This window comes from Aethina tumida, chromosome 3, assembly GCF_024364675.1.
Source record: "Aethina tumida isolate Nest 87 chromosome 3, icAetTumi1.1, whole genome shotgun sequence".
NCBI classification, from domain to species: Eukaryota; Metazoa; Arthropoda; class Insecta; order Coleoptera; family Nitidulidae; genus Aethina; species Aethina tumida.
The window spans coordinates 13,368,221-13,393,520 of NC_065437.1; the positions used below are offsets into that span (position 1 = coordinate 13,368,221).

A 25,300-nucleotide genomic window follows, 5' to 3' on the forward strand; every position below is an offset into this window, starting at 1 on the left:
TTTTAAGAAAACCTATTTGAAAAAATCTGGAAAAATACGTGAGAATATAAACAAGGTGATAGTCTAAAAATTCTCCCATGAACAATTTTTCTATTTTATGAACAAAATTGAACATCCTGTATATTTTTGAATTTTTAAATTTTATATGATGATATATATATATATATATATATATATATGACCATATTTAAAAATGGCGATGACACCACATAATTATGCACACTGAAAGTACTCTTTACAACTGGTCAACTGACGATTGACCCGGACCATTCACTCATTCTTCATATAGTACAATCCAAGTCGGTGTCAAATATAATGTTACTATAAACAATAATAAACATTGACTTATAGTCAATTATTTACATTCAAACTGCATCTGAAACACCAATGTCTTCATTATTTTCAATATTTTCAATAGAACACCTTGTAAGTGTTAGCATAATAAACGGAATATTAAAAATATTTCAATTGGCGTAAGCATTCTCCATATATACATACTACAGAGAGTCTAAAAAGTACTGAGGTGTGTAGTGTGGCAACTAATGCTCCTACTTCTGTTTCTCGTTTCAAACATTAAGATTGCCCTCTCAACATATAAATTGTACACAAGACAACAATTCCACTAGTAAATTTTGGACATGTAGTAAACCGTATATAAAATATAAACAGCGTTTTGGCAACCGTTCACGTTTTTATTGGATTTCCGGCTCATAAACTCTCCAAAGGAATTGTTCTTAAGTTGAGAGCAGTGCATCATTAACCGGTACGCTTCCAAAAATTCTCTCAGTGATTTTAAATCTTAGTTACAAAGTGCTGAAAAGATTCATATTTCTTTTTTAGACATGTATTTAGCTTTAGACTAAATTTACTCGTGCCATTATTTTTCCCTTCTGTCCATCAAAAACAAGTCCATAGGTATGTTTTATTTATTAGCTCGGTTTTTTACACGCTAGCCCCTTTTACTGTAACCTTTATTTTCTCTAACGTCGTATAAAAATACATTTTCCGATAAAAAGTTAATATTACACCCATCTGAGTTTTTACACATCCACATTTCTAGCGTTGTTTCGTGGCTACATCTCATTTCACTTCGATCTTCAACATTGAGCTTTTATTCGCCACAAACGGCGTAAATAAAAGAGAAAAAATTATTGACAAACTACCATCTGGAACTCCCCAAATTAATCCCCCATGACTCTTTTGTTGTCAAAATTAATGGACTGTCGGCAAAGGAGTAGTTCACCTAATGAACCAGTAACATAATTTACAACGTTCCGTACATGTTTTAGAAATATTTAACTCTGTAGGTATGCAAGCTAAAAAACTAATCTAAACCGTCTGGGATTAATGAACGTTTAAATTAATGTCTTGCGTATTCATACGATTACATTTTAGTCGACACGAAATATTCCTTTGAGTCACCGTTTAAATTTCATGTTTGAAGTCACTTTAACTAAGTTTTGTGCAGGTTGAAGATACACATTTGATATTTTAACGTTGTTATTCAATCTGATTGTGACTCTAGAGTTTAGAGTGAGTCACTCGTCTCTCGACGTTTCCCATGCAGTTCTTTCTTAACTAGATGGTTAATCGGACATTAGGTCAGGATATTTCATTTCAATAAAAGTAGAAATTCTTAAAATAAAGAATACCACTGCTTAGAAGTATTTTTTTTATTTTTTAATACTATACTGGAATGTGTCCATTTGGATTTTCCATTAACACAACATCTAGAGTAATGCCCAAATACCTGATATCACTGGTATTAAAAACATCTTCTAACATATGAATAATATACCTTAATGTGTGATCCCTTTGTTGTTTTGTGCCTTGAGAAAATTTCAAAATCAACATATATTTTTCCAAATAAGTGTTTCGTATATGCTGTAAATCGTCCGGTGTCCCGCACTCGACGTCTCCACAGTCGCTTACTCCCCACTCATCCTCCATCGATGTTGATGACCACGACGAAAGAGTTATCGTGTCGTAATCCGTCGAGTCATCATCAGTATAGTCAACTTCAGGTGTAGTCACCGTTATACCTAGCGTTCCTCGTATTAAGTCCATAATTTCGTCCGGCATTAAAGATATTTTAACATCGTCTATATCCTCCTCAATGCCATCGTAATCGTAAACAATTTTCTGCAAGTCCGATCCGAACACCCGAACTTCGCTTAGACCGAACAAATTAGTGTTGTAGTGTTTTAAATTGAAGAAATAATAATCCTCATCACCCTCATGTTCGACGAACTCGCTGTTTGTGTAGCACTGGAACATTTCTTTAAGCATATTATAAACGTATTCCCAGCGCATTCTTAGATTTGTTTAATTGTATACAACAGATTTTAACCGTCAACAGTTAAAATCAATTTTAATGACTGAATTGTTCCTGTAAAATGCTAGTTTAAATAAAGATTTACAGGTCATATTTTACCTGGATAGTTTTATTACAAAATAATTTGTTTCTCAAATTAATTTGATCCACCTTAAAAGTCCCTTTTAAATTACAGTAATTGATTTATCTTTTTATTTTCCTCCGACGTACCTAGCTGACATTTAATATTTTACCTAAACAGAAAAATAATTTTGTTTCATCCTAAATATTGGAAAACCTTCCCAGAACAAGTAGTCTATGTATAAAATTGGTTTACAATTTTATTCAGTTTACGTAAGGGTTTGGTGACTTCAAATTCTATCTGCTTATTTATACAGTAGCAACTAAATAAAAATTGTCAATCTAAGCAAATTGTATCAGTGTTATTTGATATTTGTTTTTGAAATGATACATTCAAATTTAAAATACTGGTTTACAACGAAAATATAGGAACTTCCTTTAATATTATACATTCTGGAGAAATTTAGATGCGCTGAAAGTGACAAACACACTATTTTTTTCTAATTATTAGAATATTAAAAACTGTGAAAGTGATCAAATGCGTCACAGTAAATAATTATATCTAGTTGTATTGTTGCAACGGACATGATTAATTTTTGACAAAATGAGAATATTGCTGTGTTCACACATTTCGAATCAGTTATTAATGTATATAATTGTTTTCAAAACAGTTTCAAATATTACAATGCATTTTAAAATAGATTTGAAATCCACATCGAGATTCGAATGTGGTAAGGAATTTTGAAATCGATTACCAGATTCAGTTACGGTAATGGAATTGTAAACTTATATACAGATTCAAATATTACAATAGAACTTAAAATCAGTTTCCATATTCAAATATGACAATGGAATATGATGTCAATTTGCAGATTCAAAATTTACAATGGTTTTTAAAATCGATGTCTATATTCAAATATGGCAATGGAATATGAAAACAATTTCCAGATTCAAATAGGACAATGAAATTGAAAATAGATTTCTAGGTATATATTCGACAATGGAATTTGAAATCCATATCCAGATTCAATGATTCATGACAATGAATTTTGAAATCGATTTCCAGATTCAGTTATGGTAATGGAATTGGAATCCTGTATCCAGATTCAAATATTACAATAGAATTTAAAATCGATTTCCAGATTCAAATATGACAATGGAATATGTCAATTTCCAGATTCAAAAATTACAATAGATTTTAAAATCGATTTCGAGATTTAAATATGACAATGGAATTGAAAATTGGTTTACAGGTACATATTGAAAAATGGAATTTGAAATTCATATCCAGATTCAAATGTGACAATGAATTTTGAAATCGATTTCCAGATTTAGTTATGGTAATGGAATTGGAAACCGATATCCAGATTCAAATATTACAATGGTTTTTAAACCGGGTTTCTAGATTCCAATATGACAATGAAATTTAAAATATATTTCCAGGTACATATTCGACAATGGAATTTGAAATGCATATCCAGATTCAAATGTGGCAATAAATTTTGAAATCGATTTCCATATTCAGTTATGGTAATGAAATTGGAATCCTGTATCCAGATTCAAATATTACAATAGAATTTAAAATCGATTTCCAGATTCAAATATGACAATGGAATATGACGTCAATTTCCAGATTCAAAAATTACAATAGATTTTAAAATCGATTTCGAGATTCAAATATAACAATGAAATTGAAAATTGGTTTACAGGTACATATTGAAAAATGGAATTTGAAATTCATATCCAGATTCAAATGTGACAATGAATTTTGAAATCGATTTCCAGATTCAGTTATGGTAATGGAATTGGAAATCTATATCCAGATTCAAATATTACAAAAGAATTTAAAATCGATTTCCAGATTCAAATATGACAATGGAATATGATGTCAATTTCCAGATTCAAATATTACAATGGATTTTAAAATCGATTTCGAGATTCAAATATGACAATGAAATTGAAAATAAGTTTACAGATACATATTCAGCCAAGGAATTTGAAAGTCATATCCATATTCAAATGTGACAATGAATTTTGATATCGATTTCCAGATTCAGTTATGGTAAAGGAATTGGAATCCAGATCCAGATACAAATATTACAATAGAATTTTAAATCGATTTCCAGATTCAAATATGAAAATAAAATTGGAAATTGAAGGTTTCCATGTACATATTTAACAATCCATATCCAGATTCAAATGTAGCAATGAATATTTAAATCGATTTCCCGGTTCAAATATGATACTAAAATTTGAAATCAATGTCATAGAGCTGTAGTACTGGCTATTTTATGATATTATGCTTTCCTCATTGACCATAGTGTCCTTGTTACTTGGCTAACATGCTTATATATAAACTAACAAGTTTTCCATGAGTTATAACATATCTAAAACAAACCCGTATATACCCTATATAATCTATTTATTGAACCAAATTTTGTATATGTTAAACATCCCTTTGAACTTATTCATCATTTTCCCCCCAGTTAACAGTTTGCGGCTTCAAGTTATTATCGAGTTACTTTTATTCGCCCTACATTTTCGTATTATTTATGATCATCACGAAACGAGGATATAACGTTTGACGCTGAAAATTTTCATTAATTTTCATTCATTTCCGTTTCAACTTTAATGCCACAAATCTCTTTCACTATCACGGCCATATTTCAAATGTGAATTTAAGAAAGATTTATTCAATTACTCAATTGGAATTTATAGTTCCCATCCGAGATTTATCGCATCATTAGATATTGTTATTTTAAAGTAATACCTGATTTATTTCTTAAGTAATAGTTTTATTTCACTATTTTTTACTTATAAAATTTAAACTGGACTTGATTATAGTTTGATCATTAATATTCCAAATATAGATTCATAACCATAATCTCATTTACTTACCATTGACTTATCGGATTTGAACTTAACTAATTGAAGATTATAGACGTGGCACCTGGTCCTTAATGAACAGCTTCACGCAGCACATTTTACATTAGTTAAGCTTCCTTTGTCCTAGACAAACTATCTAATTAGAAGTTATTGACAGTTTAGAAAATTCATTATTTTACATAATGTAATGAATTGTCCGATAAATTTTATTTTGTAATAACAAGGACATATTATAAGTAGATTATCCATCTGTCTTGAGAATGAAAACTTGCACAATAACAAGCAACTATTTTCGTATTCAGAACTCACATTCGACCCTTTTGTGAAGTGAGATCGGGTCAAGCTGAAAATATATATAATAAATACATTCTATAAAAGATTAGATACGCAGTTTCCTGTGAAATCAGATGAGTATGTCATATATAAAGAATAAACGTGAATTGAAAATAAAAATGCTTTTCTATAGTTCGAATATTTGATATACAGCCCTTTTAAAATACAAAAGTTCAAAGAAGGTCTCTTGGAGTAATTTTAAAACTCAACTATATTTAAATACACACACATTTCCATATAAAGGCGTAATGCGTGAATATATGATATTATTGTTGCATGAATTGATGTAAAATTGTCTGTCTTATATAAGAATTCCCCTTTGAGAATTGAGAAAAGCGGCGCAGTTACATAAAATTCAGAGTTTATTTCTGGAGGATGGGAACAGGACGGACGGGTGAATTGAACACGAGATACGCACACGAATCGAAACCGGTCATCCGGACGGGTCCGGCTTAAAAAACACATAAAAGTACAATCGGATTCGCATCGACTACAAACGAATATTTTTATTTCCAGGTACGCCGGCCCTATGGCAACCATGTCCTATCTGGCGGTGCGTACTTCCCACGAGCTGGTGCAGAATCCGCCGGCCGTTATTATGTACGAGCCGCGGGGCAGGGAAGGACGTGCCAGGACCGATTCCCATTCGACCACCACGGACATCCGGTCAGTGCCGCATATTGTTTAGTCGACCTTTGAGTGTCCATTTCTGATATACGAAAGGATATCTTTCACGTGCATGTCTAATTGTTTATTCCTTTGAGAAACCCCAACACGAACAATTTGGCAAATTAGGTTTCGGCCAAGTGGCTTCAAGACGTTCTCGACATCCAGTTAACGAGGGTTATGCAAAACTCGGAAACTACGGTTCGAAAACGTGGCAGATTTCGACGGACAATGAAACGGATCCCGTCATTTTGAACTGCGAACGGAACGGGTAAAATAATATTTTATGACGCGGAAACGTAATACGCCAACGTGGAAAGTTACAGCCGGAATTCGTAACATCCTGCTCTTTTATTATTTTATGTTTTTCCAATGATTGTCTCTGAGCAATGTTTATTTTGTTTTGCGGCTTTTCCCTTAACAAAGTCACTTAGGTGTGTAATTGCGATTGTGGATATGACATTTCTTGACTTTTGTTTTTTTTGAATTTCATGTTTATTGAACTTTTAATCAATATCTGAATTAACATGAATTTAATTTTTTGTCCCAGTGAACTGAAAAATTTGTTTAACAAGATTTAATTAAGTTTTAAAAACAATTATTATTTGTTTTAATAAATATTAAATTTATATTTAATTACCTATGAAATTAAAAAATCAAATTGTTTTGGTAAATTATAATGTGTCATAAATGGAGCTTTACCCATAAAATTTTAGTACTAAAAACGATAATGTTTATGACCGCAGCAGGTTTCCATTAAGTGAATAACATAAAACTTATATGTAAGTGTATTTTATATTTATTCTTTGAAATTTTTCAAAATTATGGGCACTACAATATATTATTACATAAGCAATATATTCATATTTTAAAATACAATAATGTACCCCAGTTAAACCATTAATTACATAATTTAATAAGTACTCTCTCGAGTGGACGTACTCACTTGTGGGAGTTTATAGTTGTGATATATAGGATAATCTGTCATTAAATTAATTGTGAAATTAACAGATAATTTATGTCCCAATTAATGTTCAATATTTTGCTGTAAACTATAATAATTAAAGTTTAATATGGTGAATATGTTAATTATTTACTATTATATGCAAATTGAAAAACAAAGTTCTGAAAGCACGAGTAGAATATAAAGATAGTTTTAAAAGTTTCAACAACAAATACAAGCTTCACAAAACAGGAAATTGGGTTAAAGGTCTTTCCAATGTTTTTATAGTAATTGGAAGGTAAAATCATTCAATTTATCAAATATTTATTCAACTCAACATAACATTGTAACAATATACAAGGTGTTTCACAACTTATCCGAAAAAAATTAACCACATACTCACTGTTACATAAGAAATGCATTAAAAATGTAATAGGGCAGGGGTGGCCAAGATCCTTGATAATTTTTTCAAAATTTCAAATTTTTCGCGAGCCATAATTAAATACGTATTTAAAGGGTGTGCAAAAAAGGTATTAAAAATTTTTTTTACTGAAATTATATATATTGAAAATATAAATAAAAGTACAAAATATGTGTGTTGAATTTAAATATTAAAAAAAAACATTTATTTCACTTCTCTTGATAATTTTGGAATCAAAAGGGAACTTGAGTAGCCCACGAAATCCAATTTTAGCACACCCATCTTTTTAACCTTCGTTGCGAAACACCCTGTATAACAAAAATGTAAAGGTTGTTTGAGTACCTACATTTGCTCAAGGTTGTAAATCAACGTTTACTAGAATTAACGTTTCGCTAGCATGAGTGACTAGTATCTTCAGAGGCCTGATCTGGTTCGTGTCTCTTTGACATCTCTCAAATATGAAAATTCATCACAGTATGGTTACGAGGATCATTCAAGAGGTTCTGTAGAGAATAGACCTCTAAACAGACGTGGCAGCCAAGACAATAACGATCTACAAGATCTGTGTATATGCCTAGACTATTTAGACACAAAACCTCAGGATTGGAATGGGCCTAGGTTCATCAAAGTGAGTAATGACCTTCGTCTGGCAAGAAAGAGATGCATAGCAATGACTGTTATCAGTGAAGCGGTATGGAATGATGTGTGGAAGAAGAACAGCTTTGGTACATGTTCCTGTCACAGAAACTGGACAAATTTACACAGAACTTTTAATTCGACTTATTATGCAAGAAATGAGTCCCAATTTCGTATTTGTGGACGACAATGCTCGTTCACATGGAACCCTAAGCAGTTCAGGACGTTCTTAGAGAACCACCTTCATCGGATATGAAGCCAATTAATTCGTCGCCCTTTAATTACTCCCATGAGTATTTCAGATATACCACAGGCTGCAGTTAATGAAATAATATTCAATAAGAATTTATTGATAATAAGAGGCATGCACAGGTATTTAAATACTAAATAATATAAAGCAAGGTTGGAAATATGAGGTACTAAACTTATGTTGTAATCATTTTGGATAATAAAGTTGGTTAATGGTGAAGGTATTCTTTTATTATTTCTTTTTAGCTTAATTATTCTCTATTTGGTAAAGGTTAAAATGCTATAGGGATTCTTTATAGATGTCAATATAGTCTAACAATAGGTAGCACAATAATAACAATTTTTGTTCGTTTTAAATTATATTCCAGCGTGCTTCAAGACTTTTGAAACTAAGTGTGTATGACAGAAACAAACACTGCACGTCTTTTGAAATGGATAATTTGAATTTCTCAAATTTAATAAGTTTAAAAATATGTTCAGTACGGTTTATTTTGGCTTTTAAAATTCTCTGAACATTACTCAGATGCAGTGGCCAAACTGCAATCCAATTGAATTCGTATGGGATCTTCCTCAAAGAATTTAGTGTTATCAGTTTTATTATTGGTTCTGTTGTGGATACAGGTTTGCTTAATTAGTGTATTTATTAAAACTTTTTGAAATAATTATTCACTTCAAAAAACACGCAGTGCATTTGAACATTTTTATAATAATGTATGATAAGATATTCAGAATTATTCAAAAATGTAGGTTATATTTTATAGGTCGGTAACTTGTCACAAATGTATGTATGTAAAAAATGTTCCCCTTCCGTTGTATTCTTCAGAGGGTAATAAATATTCCAAGAAGTATATGTAGTGCTGTTAGGTTCATTGAATATTTGCATTTGCCTTTCCGAAGTTTTTTTGATTTAACGTCCCTTCAAACCCTCTGAAGAATAGAAGTTGATCATAAATCATTTTTTGTACGACAATAAGTTGGGAAACAACTAACGAAACTTTAAGTGCATATTAGCTGCTTAATGAGGAATTTTCAGGCGTCTCCTGAAACATACAAGTCTCATTATAGCCTTCATCCGGTTAATCCTTTGTCGAACCTTATTCCAACAAATCCTGGTCGGTACAACGCCTCCAACAAATTGCTGTCTACGCATGAAATGACACTTCAAACGCCTATTAATAGGCGGAAATTCATTACAATATGCCATCGTGTCGCCAAAAGAACCGCATCATTAACCAACATTAAATATTAAAGTCTTAAACTTGCCTTCATTCCTTGTTTCTTTCAGGAGCAGCAGGGGTGAGTGCGACGTGATAAGCCAATACAGCCGGGGCAGCTACAGGGATCACGAGGCTGCGAGGGCCCGCTACGAGCAATACGAGCCGGACTTGAACGTGCCGAAGGAGAAGCGCACCCAGAAATACCTGATATTGATGGTCGTCGTCTATGCCATATCGCTTTGTCCGTTGATGATACTGAAATTGGCGAAGCCCCTGCTGCCCGAAACGTACGACAACAGCGGCAATTTCGATCTGATCTACACCATATCCGTGTGGGCCGGATTCATGCCCACCTGTTCCACGCCACTGTTTTACGCCGCGTGGCAAATGAGCAGGTAGATTTATGTTTATTTGGTTTGTAGTTTTTCTGGGATTTTAAACATGATATTCGTCGTCTGGCGAAGACAGCGAATGGAGTAATGGGGAATAATACTTTAGGACGTTTGTTTTACATAATTCACACTTTGTGTAAAGCTGGGTTTGGTCGAGATAATCCAATAAACTGGACGAGAATTTCCGCAATTTACGTTAAATATTGTATCAACAGTGATGTTAATAAAGACAATATTTGTCATCGGTATTACGTCGGTCAGCTGCGGGACGAACTCATTTAACGATGCTCTCTTAATACTTTCACCCTCGATCACTGCGTGAGTTCTATTAAATTATTCGACGAATTTCGAAGCGCACATAAAAACATGAGATAATAAAGCCATGAGAGATCGTAAGTTGGCGAGAAAACAATTTGTACATCGCGAGATCGATTTCGTCTATGCCCTGAATAACTTGTTCACGAACACGTACGAGACATTTTCCTCCGGCGAAAAAAATCCTCGAGCACCTTTCGGAAGCTTTTGAAATTGTGGTTTATGTGCGATTGCCTTGTTGTCATATCGCTAAGTGCGAACTCAGATTCACGATACGTTTTATGTCGAGTTTATTCGACGGGGAGGGTAAAAATTTTTATAGATGGGCGAGCTTTCTTTTACTTTCGTGTAGCTCGATATTTTTGATGTTATGAAGTTATTTGAAAATTATTCATTCCTGACATAAAGCGAAAAGTAAATATTTTTCCTAATTAAACCAGCGTGGGGTTTAATTTTCATATAAACCGACAGGGTTGAGGGTTAGAATTTTAATCTTGTCCGGTTATATCCAGAGTGAAATACATAAAAATTCTAATTTGTTTTATAGCAAAACACAGTCTGGTTTCAAGTTGTATTTACTATCTTTGTACTTCCTCTTTTATTGCAACAAATAATACTGAAACATTCAATTTAATTTTTCCAAAAATTTAATTAAATATGTAGAATAAGGTTGTTTTTTAGTCGCATATATTTTTTTGGTTTTAATAATATTAAAATGTGAAAATTTCTGTATATATACTAAAAATTCGCCCAACAAGTCTAGTAATAAAAAATCAGAGAAATTTTGTTGTTCTCGATATACAGTACATAAAGTGTTTTATTAGACTGAAAGACATGAGAGACATCAACCACAACAGAGACAATGGAAGTAAGTTTGCCCTGTGATGGGGGATGCCTATTGTCTTTGTCGTGCATGATGTCTCCCTCAAGATTCAGACTGGTCAAACGCCTTTCACACTGTATATTTAGGGGGGTAATACTGAAAACCTAATGGAAGAAATTTAATTAATAAAGTTTAATTTAATTAGCCTACAACGTTCACATTATTGTTGAATAATCATGATATATTAAATTTAGCGCTATGAAACAATTTCAAAGTAACAATCTCCTCGAAACTAATCATATTTGGATAACAGCTGCGTAGAGACAATATGATTTATATCATCATTATACTCATTCCATGAAACGAAATGAAATTGCAACATATATTTTCAGTCAGATTACATTTGACAAATTGCGATACATTTAAATGAAAATTTATAAATATATACAGTCCAAATCGGCTATCAATTTTTAAATTTATCCGTACAAAATAGGGGTTTAAAATAAATTATTTATAAACAAAGTAATATCAAATAAATTTACAATTTAACCCAATTTATCTAAAGAAGGGGTTTAACGTACGAAACAATAAATATTCCCGACAGTTTTGGGTTTTTGCTCGGGCTTTGTAAGACTTTAATATTAAATCAGAATGGAAATTAATAGTAAAATATTCAACAACACATTGTGTAAAATAATTAGGAACAAAGTAAGGTTCCCACTGTAATTTCACATAGTAAGTTTTGAATAAACTGCAACTAATAGCGCCATTAGATAAATTAATATGCATGAGGAAAATTTCAAAATTAAACTAATTGTATGTGTAATTTTAGTTAGTTACCTTTTCTTTGAAATAGTCCATTCATAGTGTAGTGTAGTCCATTAAAGATACTTTTCCTATTTTTTCCATTACTACTGGATCAAAAGAAAATTCATCAAGAAAACGTGACTTTTAATTTGATGACATATTTATTATTCGGAAAGACCCACCCAATATAAATATATAATTAGAAGTTTAAGAATAACGAAATTGATTTGAAATATTGATTGAACATTTGTACCTTGCCTTGAACTACTTTTCTAAATTATTTTGAATAAAATTTCGCTTCTGGTTTCTCTGTCAATGGGACACCCTGTATATTTTTGAGTTTTTAACTTTTACAAACACTATCGCTCAAATAAATAAATTAAAAAACATAATCATTTTATTAAAAGAACAATTCTTTTTAATTTAAATTAATTTTATAATTAATAAGAGTCTAAATATTTCGTACCTCAATTTATATACGGATATCTTTATTTATGTAGTTTTTATACAACATTTTATTTCGGACGGGGTTCATAAGTTAAGCAACCAAACCCTATATTCAATACAATTGATTTTATAAATTATTTCTGTGCCCGACGTCAACATCGACATCGTTCCTTAAACTTAAAAATGCCAAAAATTGTCCATTTAACAATACAAATTAAACAACAAGTTCCGAAATGGTGAAAAACAGAGTAAAAATGCAGTAGATTTAAATTTAAACAAATCGATCATTTCAAGGACGATTTCCAATTTTAACAGAAGGAATACACTGGAAGAAGTTCCCAAAAGAGGTAGAAAACGCAAGACTAACAGAGTTGTGGACAGAAAAACAAAAACGCTTGTTGTTTGCTATACTTTTATCAGTGCATCCCACATAAATCAAAAAATAAACGAACTCATTATGTTGGTGAGTACCATAAAATGAAGACTAAAAAGAGCTGGTCTTTATGGTAGACAACCAACAAAGAAGCCCTTCATTTCTGCAAACTAGACAGCAGCGAAACTACTATTTGCAAGAAAACATGTGAACTGGACAGATGGGTAATAGAAAACAATTTTGTTTTCCGATGAAAGCCGGCTCCAAATATTCAAATCTGATGATATTTCATTGGTGAGAGAAAAGTATAATCCCAAGTACACTAAACCCACTGTGAAGCATGGTGGAGGAGACTTTATGGTTTGGTATGTTTTTCTGGGTTTGGCATGGGCCCACTGGCTAAGTTAGATGGGATAATGGATCGTTTTGTTTATCGTGACATTCTCTAAAATCATATGCTTTCATTTGACGAAGGTAACATCAGTTTAAGGTGAACCTTCCAGTACGACAGAGATCCAAAACATACGTCTAAGTTAGTTAAAGAATGGTTGGTTTCTCAAAGAGTACGTGTCATGTCTTAGACAACATAAAACCCAGACCTCAATCCAATGGAAAACTTTTGTGAGAACTTCAAAATCACTGGAAAGAAATTTAGAACGATTATACTAAAAAGCTACCAAAATCAATGAAGAAAAGGTGTTTAGAGGTTATTAATAATAATGGATATGCTATTAGATACTAAATAAAAGAAGGCTAACAGGCCAATTGAAAAGTCCCCGGTCTACCATAGCATTTTTGGCAAAATTCGATTTTATTATTCAACATAATTGCCTTCGAGGACGATACGGCGATTATAGCGATCTTCCAACTTTTCGATACCATTTTTGTAGTACCATTTGTCTTTCGCTTCAAGTAGACCTCAGTTTCGGCGATTACTTCTTCATTGGCGCTAAATTTCTTTCGAGCATTCTTTTGAGGTCTGAGAACAGGAAAAAGTTGCTAGGGGCCAGATCTGGCGACTACGGTGGATGCGGAAGCAATTCGAAGCCCAATTCATGCAATTTTGCCTTGTTTTCATTGATTTGTGACACGGTGCATTGTCTTGATGAAATCAATGATGGTTGATTTTCCTGGTGCAGACCCCGGAAACTGCTCAAAGGGCAAAGATTTGGCTTCAACTGTATTTTTTCCCTTCAAAAAACAATATTTTATCAGCACACGAAATTCATTTTTTCCGTCCTTTTTCAAATAACAAAATGCACAATGCAATATCTCACAAACTACTGGTTGGACTGCGGTCAAATTTTGACATCCATTTTCACATTTTGGTATCCTTTGAATGTTGGTACTAACTAAAAATCATATGGATTTAATACTAGCACCGCCAGCTGTGTGTTAGACCGGGGACTTTTCAATTGGCCTGTTAAATGTACATAAAGTTGTTTTATTTTAAAGTTGCTCTACTTTTGACCCTTGAATATTTTTCAAATATTAATAAATACCTAACTAAACCCACTAATAAACAATTATATTGATGTATTGTTTTTATCAAACATACTGCATAAATGACAATAATATAAATATTTAAACGTACCCTTTTTTTATTTTTTATTTTATAAAATTTTCTAAAGTTGTTCTACATTTGAGCGATAGTGTATATGTAATTTCAAATAAAATAACAAAACCATATTTTACACCTAAATCGAATAGTTTTTAAGTTATGAATTTTTGGCCAAAATTTATGACAGATTGAATAAAATGCCTGGAAAACCATCCATTTTTACGCTAAAAAGTTATTTTTTGGTATACACGGGATGATTGCTATTTTCGTTTTTTGTGACCATTTTAAAACATCAATAGCTTAATTAAATTGAGTATAAACAACATGTCTGTTGGAACAACATACATATAGTTAATATTAACAGAAATTTTAGCATTGACAAGAAAAACTTGTTGGTAATTAAGATCAAACCACAACGAAAAAAAAAACATGTAAAATGTAAATGACCAACACCCTGTATAAAATTTGGAAGTTCTAAAAGTAGCAGCAATTAACAGGATCCTTGGTTAATGTGTATAAATGAAATTTTCACCATCAAAATTGGTGGTTTTACAAATATTTTTAGTTGGATCATTAACTTGACAAAATTTTTTGGAAAGCATAGTAACAATTTTATTTGTAATTACATGTAGAATTTAAAAATATATAAGGTGATCCATAGAAAATAAGAATGTTAATGCTACTTCCGGCAAAACCAAAAATGGAATTTTGTTTAAAATAAATTAAGTCAAGTTTTGAAATCATTATATATTTCTAATTAATATCTGCCTAACTTCTAATGAATAAGTTGAATGAATCACCCTGTATACAGTATGAAAGGCGTTTAACATATCTGAATCTTGAGAGTGATATTATGTACATGATGTACGACAGACAGTAGAAGTCCCCCACCACGCACGGCAAACTTGCTTCTATTGTCTCTGTCATGCCTGATGTCTCTCTCAAGATTCAGATTGATCAAACGCTATTCGTACTGTATATTCATACCTTATATTAATTGGTTGCTGTAGTGACTGAAACAAATATACAGTTTTGTCCGTTGTTTTTGAAAAGTGATTTTTTCTTGACATCCTCTTGTCACTTTTTATGTCATTTATACATTTACAATTATTTTCAAAGACATGGACAATGTAAACCTTTATCTAAGCAATTGAGGAGTATAAGGTAAGCAAGTCCCCCACTAACTCCTAGCTAACTTAAAGCGACTTTTCAGTTTCCCCCATTCATGTCAGTTGTTGCACAAAATAACCGTTTGGCCAGCCCGCTTTCCTCCCCCACTTCGCGCGATTCCGCAGACGAAAATAGCGTCGTGAGAAAAATCATAAATTCCGCAGTCTATGTAGAAAAATCTTTGCCCGAAATGCAGCCCTGCGCCCCATCCTATAACTGTTACGTCTCGCGGCCTAAATCTTCTTACGCGCCCAAAAAGACCGTGAGATGTTGTTGCGGTTCGAACCCAACTCAATGTCCGTGCCATCCCGTCTTCGATAGCGAATCCCTCGAATTGCAGCCAACGAAAAAACCGGAACAAATGAACGGTCACACTAAAACACTGAACACCGTCAAATCGTGCACTTGCGCCTCCGATTATTATAATTGTACAACGCACAATAACTGCGACAGCGGTCGTAGAACATCCATATCAGACACCGAATCCTCCCAATATTGCGACACATTCAGAATCGACTCCGAAACACACGCCCCAATCAACGAAGACACTTCAAATCCTACCGCGAGAGAAGATGACTTACTCCCACTAACGATGTCCAGCACAAGTGACTCGGGAACTTTAACACCCCGCGTTATTACGGATGATCTTTACGCAACACAATCGCTGAGCAATTTCATCACACGCGACGAAGAGTTCCCAGCTGCGTACAATGATAAGTACGAACGTGCTGCCACTGCTTCTATCAGTGATAAATGCAGTGTTGTGACGGTGAGAGAGAACGACTACTGCGATGACGATCTGCATCTATCCTGGTCGTCTCTGTCGCAGAACAACTACATTGATTCGGAAGAGAAGGAATTGATAGTGAAGAGTTGGTTGGCGAAGAAAGAGAAGGAGCGCAAAAGGAAGCTGCTCAGGCAGCAGAGACAGAAGGAAGAGGAGCAACGTCGCAGACAAGATATGATTGAGAGGGAGAGAGAAAATTTCCGTCAGTGGCTAATGGAGAAGAAGAGGGAGGAGATTAAGGTAAAGAACGAGATTAAAAAAAAGGCGGAGGAGGAAAGGCAGAAGCAGGAAGAGAAGGAGAAGAAACAAGTGGAGAATGAGTTAATGTATAAATTGTGGTTGCAACGAAAGAAACGGGACGAACTAGGTAAATATTTTGCTGAGATTTGCTTCGAAAATTTATTTAAAATATATTCAAGTTTTAATATTGAATTTTTAGAGAAAAAGATAAAAGAGAAAATCAACGAGTTAGATGTTCTGCAAGACAAAGAGAAACGAAAGGAGGAGAACAAATTGGCTTTTGATGAGTGGTTGAAGAACTCCAGGACCAAACCGAAACCAATACGAATGAACCAAGGCCTTAAAAGTAAGATTTATAAACGTGGAATTATTAATGTTCTAAAAATCCTTAAATCCTTAAATCCATTTCAATAAGCGAATAATTTAATTGAACAGATTTAATTTGAAAGCTACTTCCTATATTTTATGATTAATGTATGGGAATATAAGATATATGAATTAAATTAATGGTTATATTATTTTCAGGTTTGTGCTTATCAGCCTCCGTTACATATATAAATCCCGTACCGTGGACTCCAAATATTGACGAAGACTTAACTGATTAAATATATAAATTTTTATACTAATTGTTGACCTGCAAAATTTCCACTTATTGATTAAATTACATCTCAATTTGTGGATATGTTGTAGTATACATAAATATAATATAATAAAGTATATAATATAATTTTAACTAAGGTTTTTATATTTAACCATACATTATTTCCCTTAAATTAAATATGACTTATGTAATTTAAAATGTAGAATTTCCATTCTTAAAAAAAATTTGTGATAAAATGTCAACTTTGCGAAAGAAAATTGTATAAAAGGAACATAATTCACCCTGTCAAAATTTCTATACGAAAGTGAAATATTTCAGATTTAATATGTGCCATTCTTTATTCTCTTCACCACTTTTGTTGTGTCACAGCTAAGTTACCCTAACGGCACGTATTAATTAGGTATGCAAAAAGATATTTCATTTTACACGATAATTGTATACGTATGAAAATTTAATGATGAAATCCATTAATATGGAAAAGAGTTAAACAGTTACGTTCGTTTATTCAATAATTCCAATGTTGACGACTAACAAACAAAAACAATTTTCTTTATCCTTATTGGCTCAATTAATTCTGAACAGAAAATCAATTATCCGGACGAAACATTTCTATTAAATAAATACAATTATAGAGATGAGCTTTGTTACTCGTCGAAAAATTTATGAAGACTCAATTACAAGTAAATAGTTTTAATTGAATTTTCAACATAATTTAAGAACATTAGTTTGCTATAATACTTTAGAACGAGTCGGGCCAAAGGCTAAAACAGACATCAATAATGTTAACGTCATTTCCTGCCGATTCGAAACAATGATCCTTAACGAGGAGCTGAATAGAATGCTCTTTACAAGTCATTAGTGACATTTGCCCTAATTAAATATCGTTTCTTTCTATGAGGTCTTCAAAGGAGCGACTTAGGGGTTATTTCCGGATCAGCAATAGGAAACTGCAACAATCCTGCGAGACGGTGATGACAGGGAGCGGAACGCCGGCACCCTCGAGGTCTAAATTGTGTTCGGACTCCATGACGCAAAACATCGACGAGGGCTACTCCGACAACAATAGCTTCCAGCAAGATTATTATTCGTCCTGATGATCCCATGGACGCAACTGGTGAGTTATATTTGATCCTGAAAAGATACTGAAATACTGAAAAAATGTGGGGGATAAATATAACTAATACTAGACTCCGATATTTTAAACCACTAGAATCATTTAATTTTGATGGGTTAAATCTGCATTAAATTATCCAGCTTCTCGCCTTTTAGGACAACAAAGAAAGTTCCTATTGAAATACAAGATAATGGTGAGTAATACTTTTTATCTGAAAGTTTCACATGGCTGATTTCTGAACTTAACGCTTTAAAAAGAAAATATTTCCTTATTGATGAGCTGCCTCGAAGTAAGCCATCGACGAACATCTTGTTAAATAAATAAAAGTGAAAAATTTGTTTAAAATTGTTATTAATTTTTAATTGCACACTTGGAAGGAGTGCTTCAAAATCTCTTCAAAGAATTGCCAAAATAAATGATTTTAGTTCAAAAAGGGGCTATAAATGGTCTTTTATCTGGACTTGTACTTAACAGGAAAATCACACAAATCAATCATAAATATTAATGAATGAGCAATCATATAAATTGTGTAATCTCATAATTATCCTTGACTCGTTGTCACAGTCGTACGAATATGAAGGATACAAATTACTTTAGTGTTGTTGCGGTATTTTATACATAATCCCTACAATTTATAACATAGAATACAGTACGACTATTTTATTATCCCATCTAATGCCATTAGACAGACTTAAAATCTGTTTTGAAATTTTGATGAAACAACTCCCGTTTTATTGCCAATTAGAAGTAGGTATTAATTTCGAAAGTTCCCAACGGAAGTTTGTTGTCAAACAATTTGTATGTTTAAAAGCTGTACGTTTCTAAGTTGACATAGGATATTTAATTTGTGTGTTCGCATTAATTAGAATCGACCTGACGAAAATGTGTAAATGTTACTTACACAACAGTAAAAAAGATAAATTGGCCCGTTTAGTTTGGTAAAATTGGACTTTGGTAAGGCCAACCCACAAATAAATTACACAAAAAATTGATTCTGTTTAGGTTTATGGCTTTAATAATTACAAATCTCGTTGCCGTAAACGTTATTAATTATTTAAGTTTTTAATTGATTTAGGTGCAGCCTTGAATTTACAATGAGACGGTTCCGAGCCGGGAAATAACAAATGGAAAAGGATTAAGAAAGTTAATCGCCGTCTGGTTCTTGGGTAATTTATTTTATGATTGCCGCAACGGTCTCTTAAAGGGCATTTGAAGCAGTTAAAGAAATAAAAGGTTTACAATTGATAATAAAATAGACAATTAGTAAGGCCGAAACTTTAGAAGCAACTCTTGGTGTTGTTCATTACGTTGTGACTGAGCCAGAACACGAAACGCTGCAACATTATATAAATAAAAACTACTTCCAACATTACTAAATAATCATTTCTGACGTGAACTTTAAAGCTCCGAAATTACCAAAGTGGATTAATTAAATTGTACTCTTAACTTTTACTTAAGTAATTACTAATAAAAATAGTGCCAAAATGTTGCGCAAAGATTTTGCTGAACGGAATGTGGAGGAAATTTATTGTTTAACAGGCTTTGACGTTCCCATTAAAAATTAAATGTTGCACGTTATATTAGGTTTAAATTGAATTTAAATCTTCTTACCTCCAATTTATCCCCCTTTTTCATTTGGGGCATTAAATACAATAATAATTATTGGAGGGTGCCCTTTTAAGCTCACAATTAGTTTACAAATAGTTGAAGGGTTATTTTAACGATTACCCTCTTAATCAAATACAACCTATCTCGAACTGAAACGGAATATTATTATTATTTTAGTGCAATTGCAATGTATTGATTAATGGCTTTAATTAACAATTATTACGCCATTTAACGGATTATAATAAAATAAATCCCTATTTATTTACTCCAATTAGTTTATTATTTGGTGGGAACAATTGGCTGATTATTGATGATTAATACCGTAATTGTATTTTTCAGCTCAACGGCAACGGGATTGCGCTTGACTCGCATCGAACAATTAATCTGAACAAGGAAATAACTACAATTCTATTTCAGTCCCATTTTGTATGATAATATAACAAGGGATCAAATATTTAAAGCAGCATCAGTGGAATTTGTTAAAAATGCAGAGTTTAAGATGTTTACTATGTTTTATTAATATATTGTACAAAGGATAAAAAAAGTAAGCTAAGATATGACCTACAAGGTAGGTAATTGTGTGATGCCAAAAATAACATTAGTTGCTGTTGTAGTTTAAAGGGTAAATGTATTATAGAATAATTGTTGTGATTTTTGTACTGTAATAAATATTTTAAATATGTATAAAGTAACTGATTGTATACAAGAAATGGCAACATTTTTAATTTTCACCTTAAAATCTGAATTTTAATTTGAAATTTAATATTACGAATTTATTATTAAATTTTAATGTATATATGTGTTTTGTTTGTGAAAATGGCTTCAATAAAATTATCTAAACTTAAAAATTATAATTAAAAACTATGTGCCAAATGACTAATTAACATTAAAATTGTTGCCTAAAAAGCAATATATCCTTTTATAAATGTTTACCGTTAATTGACGTATCCTGTTGTAATTAACTTCCAAATAGTAATTAATATACATTAATCGAATGTGTTCAGTATGAAACTATGAGCCCATTTCTACTGAACATCATAAATTTAGTCGTAGATTAATTGTAATGTTTTACAAAAACATTTATCTACCTTGTTGGTTTAATAAATTTATTTTACATACGTGTTTAAAATTAAAATTAAATATAAAAATGAACGCTTGCATATATCTAAATTAAACTGATTACATGACTGTTCATGCGTATGTTAATTTGGTGTATTCCGTGTAAATCAATAAATGTTCTCGTCGATATTTGTTTATCAAACAAACACACATTCACTCATTATGGTTTGTACAAAAAATACAACTGTATAAATTTTTAAAGAACCAGTTTATACAATGGTGAATTGTGTTTGTATTTGTGGTTTTATAAATATGTGGTCAAACATGTATCATATAATTAATAAAAAATATAGAGAATGTAAATATTCTTTTTATTGAATTTTTCTCCTCAATAATAAATAAAATTTCATTTCTTTAAACATTATTTAATCAATAAATTCTTTGAAATTTATCCCTATAAAATTGAAAAAATTATACTTTTTCGTAGTCCATCCACATACCACCAAGAGTAGTTGGTATAAACGACCTGGTATCCATTACCAAGGGAACCTTAGTCTTTGGGTTTAAGGTAAATTTGTAATTTTTAATCATAACAGTAAGACCAACTTTTGTTTGCATCTTTCCAAAACGTTCACCTGAAACAACACCACCAATAAAACTACTTAATAAAATTAAAAGTATTTTAATTACCGATACAGTTTCTTGGTCCATCACCAAAAGGTAAAAATGTGTACGGAACTACTGAACCAACACGACTTTCAGTAAATCGTTCAGGATCGAATTGTTTCGGATTGGGGAAATAGTCTTCATCGAGATGGAGAGCAATCACGGGTATGTGGATTTTCGTACCCTTTTCCAATATTACATCAGTTCCTGGCACGTGATATTCTTTGGTGCAAAGTCTGTTCAAACTTGGTAGAGGTGGATAAAGCCTTAACGTTTCTGAAACAATTGTTTGTTAATTATTTGTTTTTAAAAAGCAGTTTTACTCACCATTAATGACTTTGTCCATATATGTCATCTCCATCATGGCATCATAAGTCAGTTGGCCATTATACTTATTTAAAACTCGATCAACTTCCTCACGTAATTTGTCCTGAAGCTCCGGATGTTCTGCCAACTCGTACAAAGCAAATGTCATTGTAGTGGAAGAAGTTTCATATCCAGCAATGAAAAACACAAAACTCTGAGCAGCCAGCTCTTCAAAACTTAATTTCTCTTCAGTAAGCATGTGTTCTTCCTCCAGTTTTCCCGTATTCTTTAACTGTATCAACAAATCTAAGAAATCCTTCCGTTTAACGTTGTGTTTCTCACGGTATTCAACTGTTTCTCTGGTAATATTCATGAAAAAATCGTTAATTTCAGGTTTAATGGTTTTAACGTTAAAGAATTTCAACGGTTCCGGCCAAATGAAACTAATGATCGATTTTAAATTGTGCATCAGATCACTTTTGAAAAATTCCGCACTGTAATGTCTGAACTCGCTGCTTGGATCCTTCAAACTGTTGCACTCGATGCCGAAGGCAACGGAGCCGATCACGTCGGTGGTGAATCTCCCCAAAACGTCTTTGAGTTCGACCGGTTTTCCAACATTTTCGTCCATTAATTTTTGCAGTTCGTTGCCACATTTCACCAAAGTTTCGAACATCATCTTCATTTTGCCCGATGTGAATGTTGGTGTCAGTTTTGACCTTAAGTTTTTCCATTTCATTCCCGATATGAAAAACAGATTTAACGACAAAGGGTCGGTTTCGTTAAAGTATATTCCCCTGTCCATAAAGCTGAGGAAGTCATTCTGCATGATGTTTTTGACAATCTCGGGATCTATCGGGACGTACATCGGCTTCATGAAGAAGTACTCTCCGCCGTGTCGTTGGTTCTTGGCCTTCAAAAAGTTGTAGGTTTCCTGAATGTGATCGCCAAACGTGATCTTTTGCAGGACCAGTCTCCACATGTTGCCGATGAAGAAAGTCGGTTCGGGATTTAACAAACCCCTTCGTTGCCAATAGGTAAACTTCCATTTTACGAAAGCAACAAACAGGCTGACAAGAACGACTATGAAGCCGATCAAATCGACTTTTAGACTACTTGTGAATAGCATCTGTAACAATATTATTAATAACTATTAATATGTGACATTAAAAAAAGATATAAATATTTCACACCAACAATTTTAATTAAGTTATTTAATTTGATATATAAAACATTTTAATGTAATTTGTAAATGATTTAATGATAACATTCGTTGCATTCTTTATGTATGACATATGTTATATGTAAATATATGTTTATGTTAATTTTAAATTAGTCTCTTATGGTATATAATATTTTAACAGTTAACTTACCTTCTTACTTTTATTTTTTAACTTTTATAAACTGTATATCTAGCAATATTATTCGCTCATGTTTATAAAGCTAACTACTGTCAACTCTTGGTGCACGTTCGGTGTGATGCGAGTACAAAACAATCAAGAAAAGGTCACAATAATCTAATAATTTAATAACTTTCGCCGCATAAGGTTTGTAATGCTTGTAATAAATAATAACCGGAACAATAATACTTATTAAAAATTACTGATAACATTAGGTGGCACTATATTAAATAATTATGAACAAGTGCTTGTTGATAATGACTGATAGTACACGTATATTTAATAATATACGACCTTGGTTGATGCTCCGTGATGCGCCAGCTATGAATTGTCACCAGTTTTGTTAGATTTCATATAGGTCAACTTAAATATAAAAATATTAACAACTACTACTGAAAGCTGTCAATGGCTTATATCTTTAAAAAATTAATGGATAAATAATATTTAAAAAACCCGTTTTGAGGGATTGAGAGGGGGAAGCAAAAAAATTAAAGTACTAGTTACTTGTGATGTAAAATCAAAGTAAGTATAAAATAGCTATTTAAATTTACAGATGTGTTAAGTACACTCAATCGCGAAGAGCAGAGAAATGGGGATGAAAACATGATATTTAGTGAGAAAAAGCCTCACTTCCAACAAGACAGGGCATCATCGAGTTACACATTTCCACTCTTTCTGGTAAATGAATTTGCGGAAGTAGTCCGTTAGAGTCCCAAGGTCACCAGATTTAAGTCACTTGTACTTATATTTATGGGGATACATTGAGTCGTTAGTTTATACTGGAACATCACACCAGAAACTTTTGAAAATGTACTTCAAGAATTTCATAATCGTCTTTACTATCGTCTTCAAAATGACATAGAATATTTTATTAAATTATCAATTAATTAATTAATAAAATGATAAAATAAGATAAACAACTTTTTACCAAATTAGAGAATTGAAGATTTTGTGGTTAGGGTGGCGGCTATCTCTGCTAGGGAACACTGAAATGAGTTGAAAAGTGCCCTGCCTTGGTTTATATCCCCTTCGAATCCTTGAAACGGATTTTAAAATTTCGTTTATCGATTATCCTCGTTCCGACAGATTTTGGTGAGTCCCATTGTATATTAATATTAATTGTTTTAATTCACATGTGAGATTTATTTATTAAGTGTAATTAATTTCCAGAGAAAACTAAATGTTTATTTAGGTCCTACGAAATTAATGCGAATTTTGAAATGTATTTATTTTAAACTTGACTAAGACTCCTAGATTTATTACATTAATTAAACATTGAATTAATTGTCAACCAGTGTTCATATGTCTAGAAAAGCAAAGTTTTTATAAGAAGTACAAGAGTATAAAGGTGGAATATAATAATAAGATGATGGATATATACAGTGACAGTAAGTTTACTTGATATTAGTCTTCTCAAACATTAAAGATCTCAATTATTATACTTTCGTGTAAATATATCCTTTGTCAGAATTGACAATACAAGTAATGATTGATGTAGAGGATAAAACATCGACTTAAATATTGTAACCACGCGAAGTCTAAGCGAACTATTGATTGTGTTGAATTATTAAACAATGTAAGATACTTTTCAACTTGTATTTAGAAATGAATATTTCAGAATGTTGTTGAAAAAATTTGTGGGTATATTCGCTTGGTTTATTTAACGTTTATAATTATTATATTAATTATATTTTGATTTGTACATTGTTATACACTGTTTTAGTGTGAATAATATGATTAATTTTTCATAAACTTTCAATACATACACTATCGCTCATATGTAGAGCAACTTTAGAAATTTTCATTTGTCTTGATGTTTGATAAAAACAATACATCAATATAATTGTTTATTAGAGTATTTAGTTAGGTATTTATTAATATTTGA

The 25,300-nt window shown here is 32.1% G+C and overlaps 3 protein-coding genes across 4 annotated transcripts in view; 2 read left to right on the forward strand and 1 right to left on the reverse strand.

Annotated features, from left to right (window-relative positions):
* Positions 1-20,703, forward strand: part of LOC109595300 (neuropeptide F receptor) — a 62,186-nt gene extending 41,483 nt beyond the window's left edge. Inside the window, exons 4-7 of one of the 2 annotated variants that reach the window (XM_049964244.1) lie at positions 6,131-6,280; positions 9,815-10,141; positions 18,161-18,376; positions 20,324-20,703. In XM_049964244.1, coding sequence (XP_049820201.1) covers positions 6,131-6,280; positions 9,815-10,141; positions 18,161-18,356 — 673 coding nt within the window. In that variant the 3' untranslated portion in view covers positions 18,357-18,376; positions 20,324-20,703. The remainder of the gene's footprint in view (positions 1-6,130; positions 6,281-9,814; positions 10,142-18,160; positions 18,377-20,323) is intronic. The other variant, XM_049964245.1, reaches the window with a different exon arrangement.
* On the forward strand, positions 15,432-17,394 carry LOC109595338 (uncharacterized). The gene is made up of 4 exons (XM_020010679.2): positions 15,432-15,628; positions 15,678-16,788; positions 16,861-17,007; positions 17,187-17,394. The coding sequence occupies exons 2-4, from the start codon at positions 15,690-15,692 to the stop codon at positions 17,264-17,266; spliced, it is 1,326 nt and encodes a 441-aa protein (XP_019866238.2). The 5' UTR covers positions 15,432-15,628; positions 15,678-15,689; the 3' UTR covers positions 17,267-17,394.
* Positions 20,704-21,393: 690 nt separating the features above from the next.
* LOC109595313 (probable cytochrome P450 6a13) lies at positions 21,394-23,679 on the reverse strand. The gene is made up of 4 exons (XM_020010644.2): positions 23,389-23,679; positions 22,037-23,144; positions 21,734-21,985; positions 21,394-21,678 (listed from the first exon to the last, which is right to left on the reverse strand). Exons 2-4 carry the CDS (start codon positions 23,142-23,144, stop codon positions 21,515-21,517), a joined length of 1,524 nt encoding a protein of 507 aa, XP_019866203.2. The 5' UTR covers positions 23,389-23,679; the 3' UTR covers positions 21,394-21,514.
* Between the last annotated feature and the right edge of the window lie 1,621 nt (positions 23,680-25,300).

What these genes read in the sequence shown, in the direction of transcription:
- LOC109595338 (XM_020010679.2), top strand. Translation starts at nt 15,690, where the DNA reads ATGTCAGTTGTTGCACAAAATAACCGTTTGGCCAGCCCGCTTTCCTCC. An exon ending in AAAGAAACGGGACGAACTAG is followed by an intron (nt 16,789 to 16,860) that starts GTAAATATTTTG and finishes TTGAATTTTTAG; the next exon opens with AGAAAAAGATAAAAGAGAAA. An exon ending in AATGAACCAAGGCCTTAAAA is followed by an intron (nt 17,008 to 17,186) that starts GTAAGATTTATA and finishes TATTATTTTCAG; the next exon opens with GTTTGTGCTTATCAGCCTCC.
- LOC109595313 (XM_020010644.2), bottom strand. Translation starts at nt 23,144, where the DNA reads ATGCTATTCACAAGTAGTCTAAAAGTCGATTTGATCGGCTTCATAGTC. An exon ending in TATGGACAAAGTCATTAATG is followed by an intron (nt 21,986 to 22,036) that starts GTGAGTAAAACT and finishes CAATTGTTTCAG; the next exon opens with AAACGTTAAGGCTTTATCCA. An exon ending in TGGACCAAGAAACTGTATCG is followed by an intron (nt 21,679 to 21,733) that starts GTAATTAAAATA and finishes GTGTTGTTTCAG; the next exon opens with GTGAACGTTTTGGAAAGATG.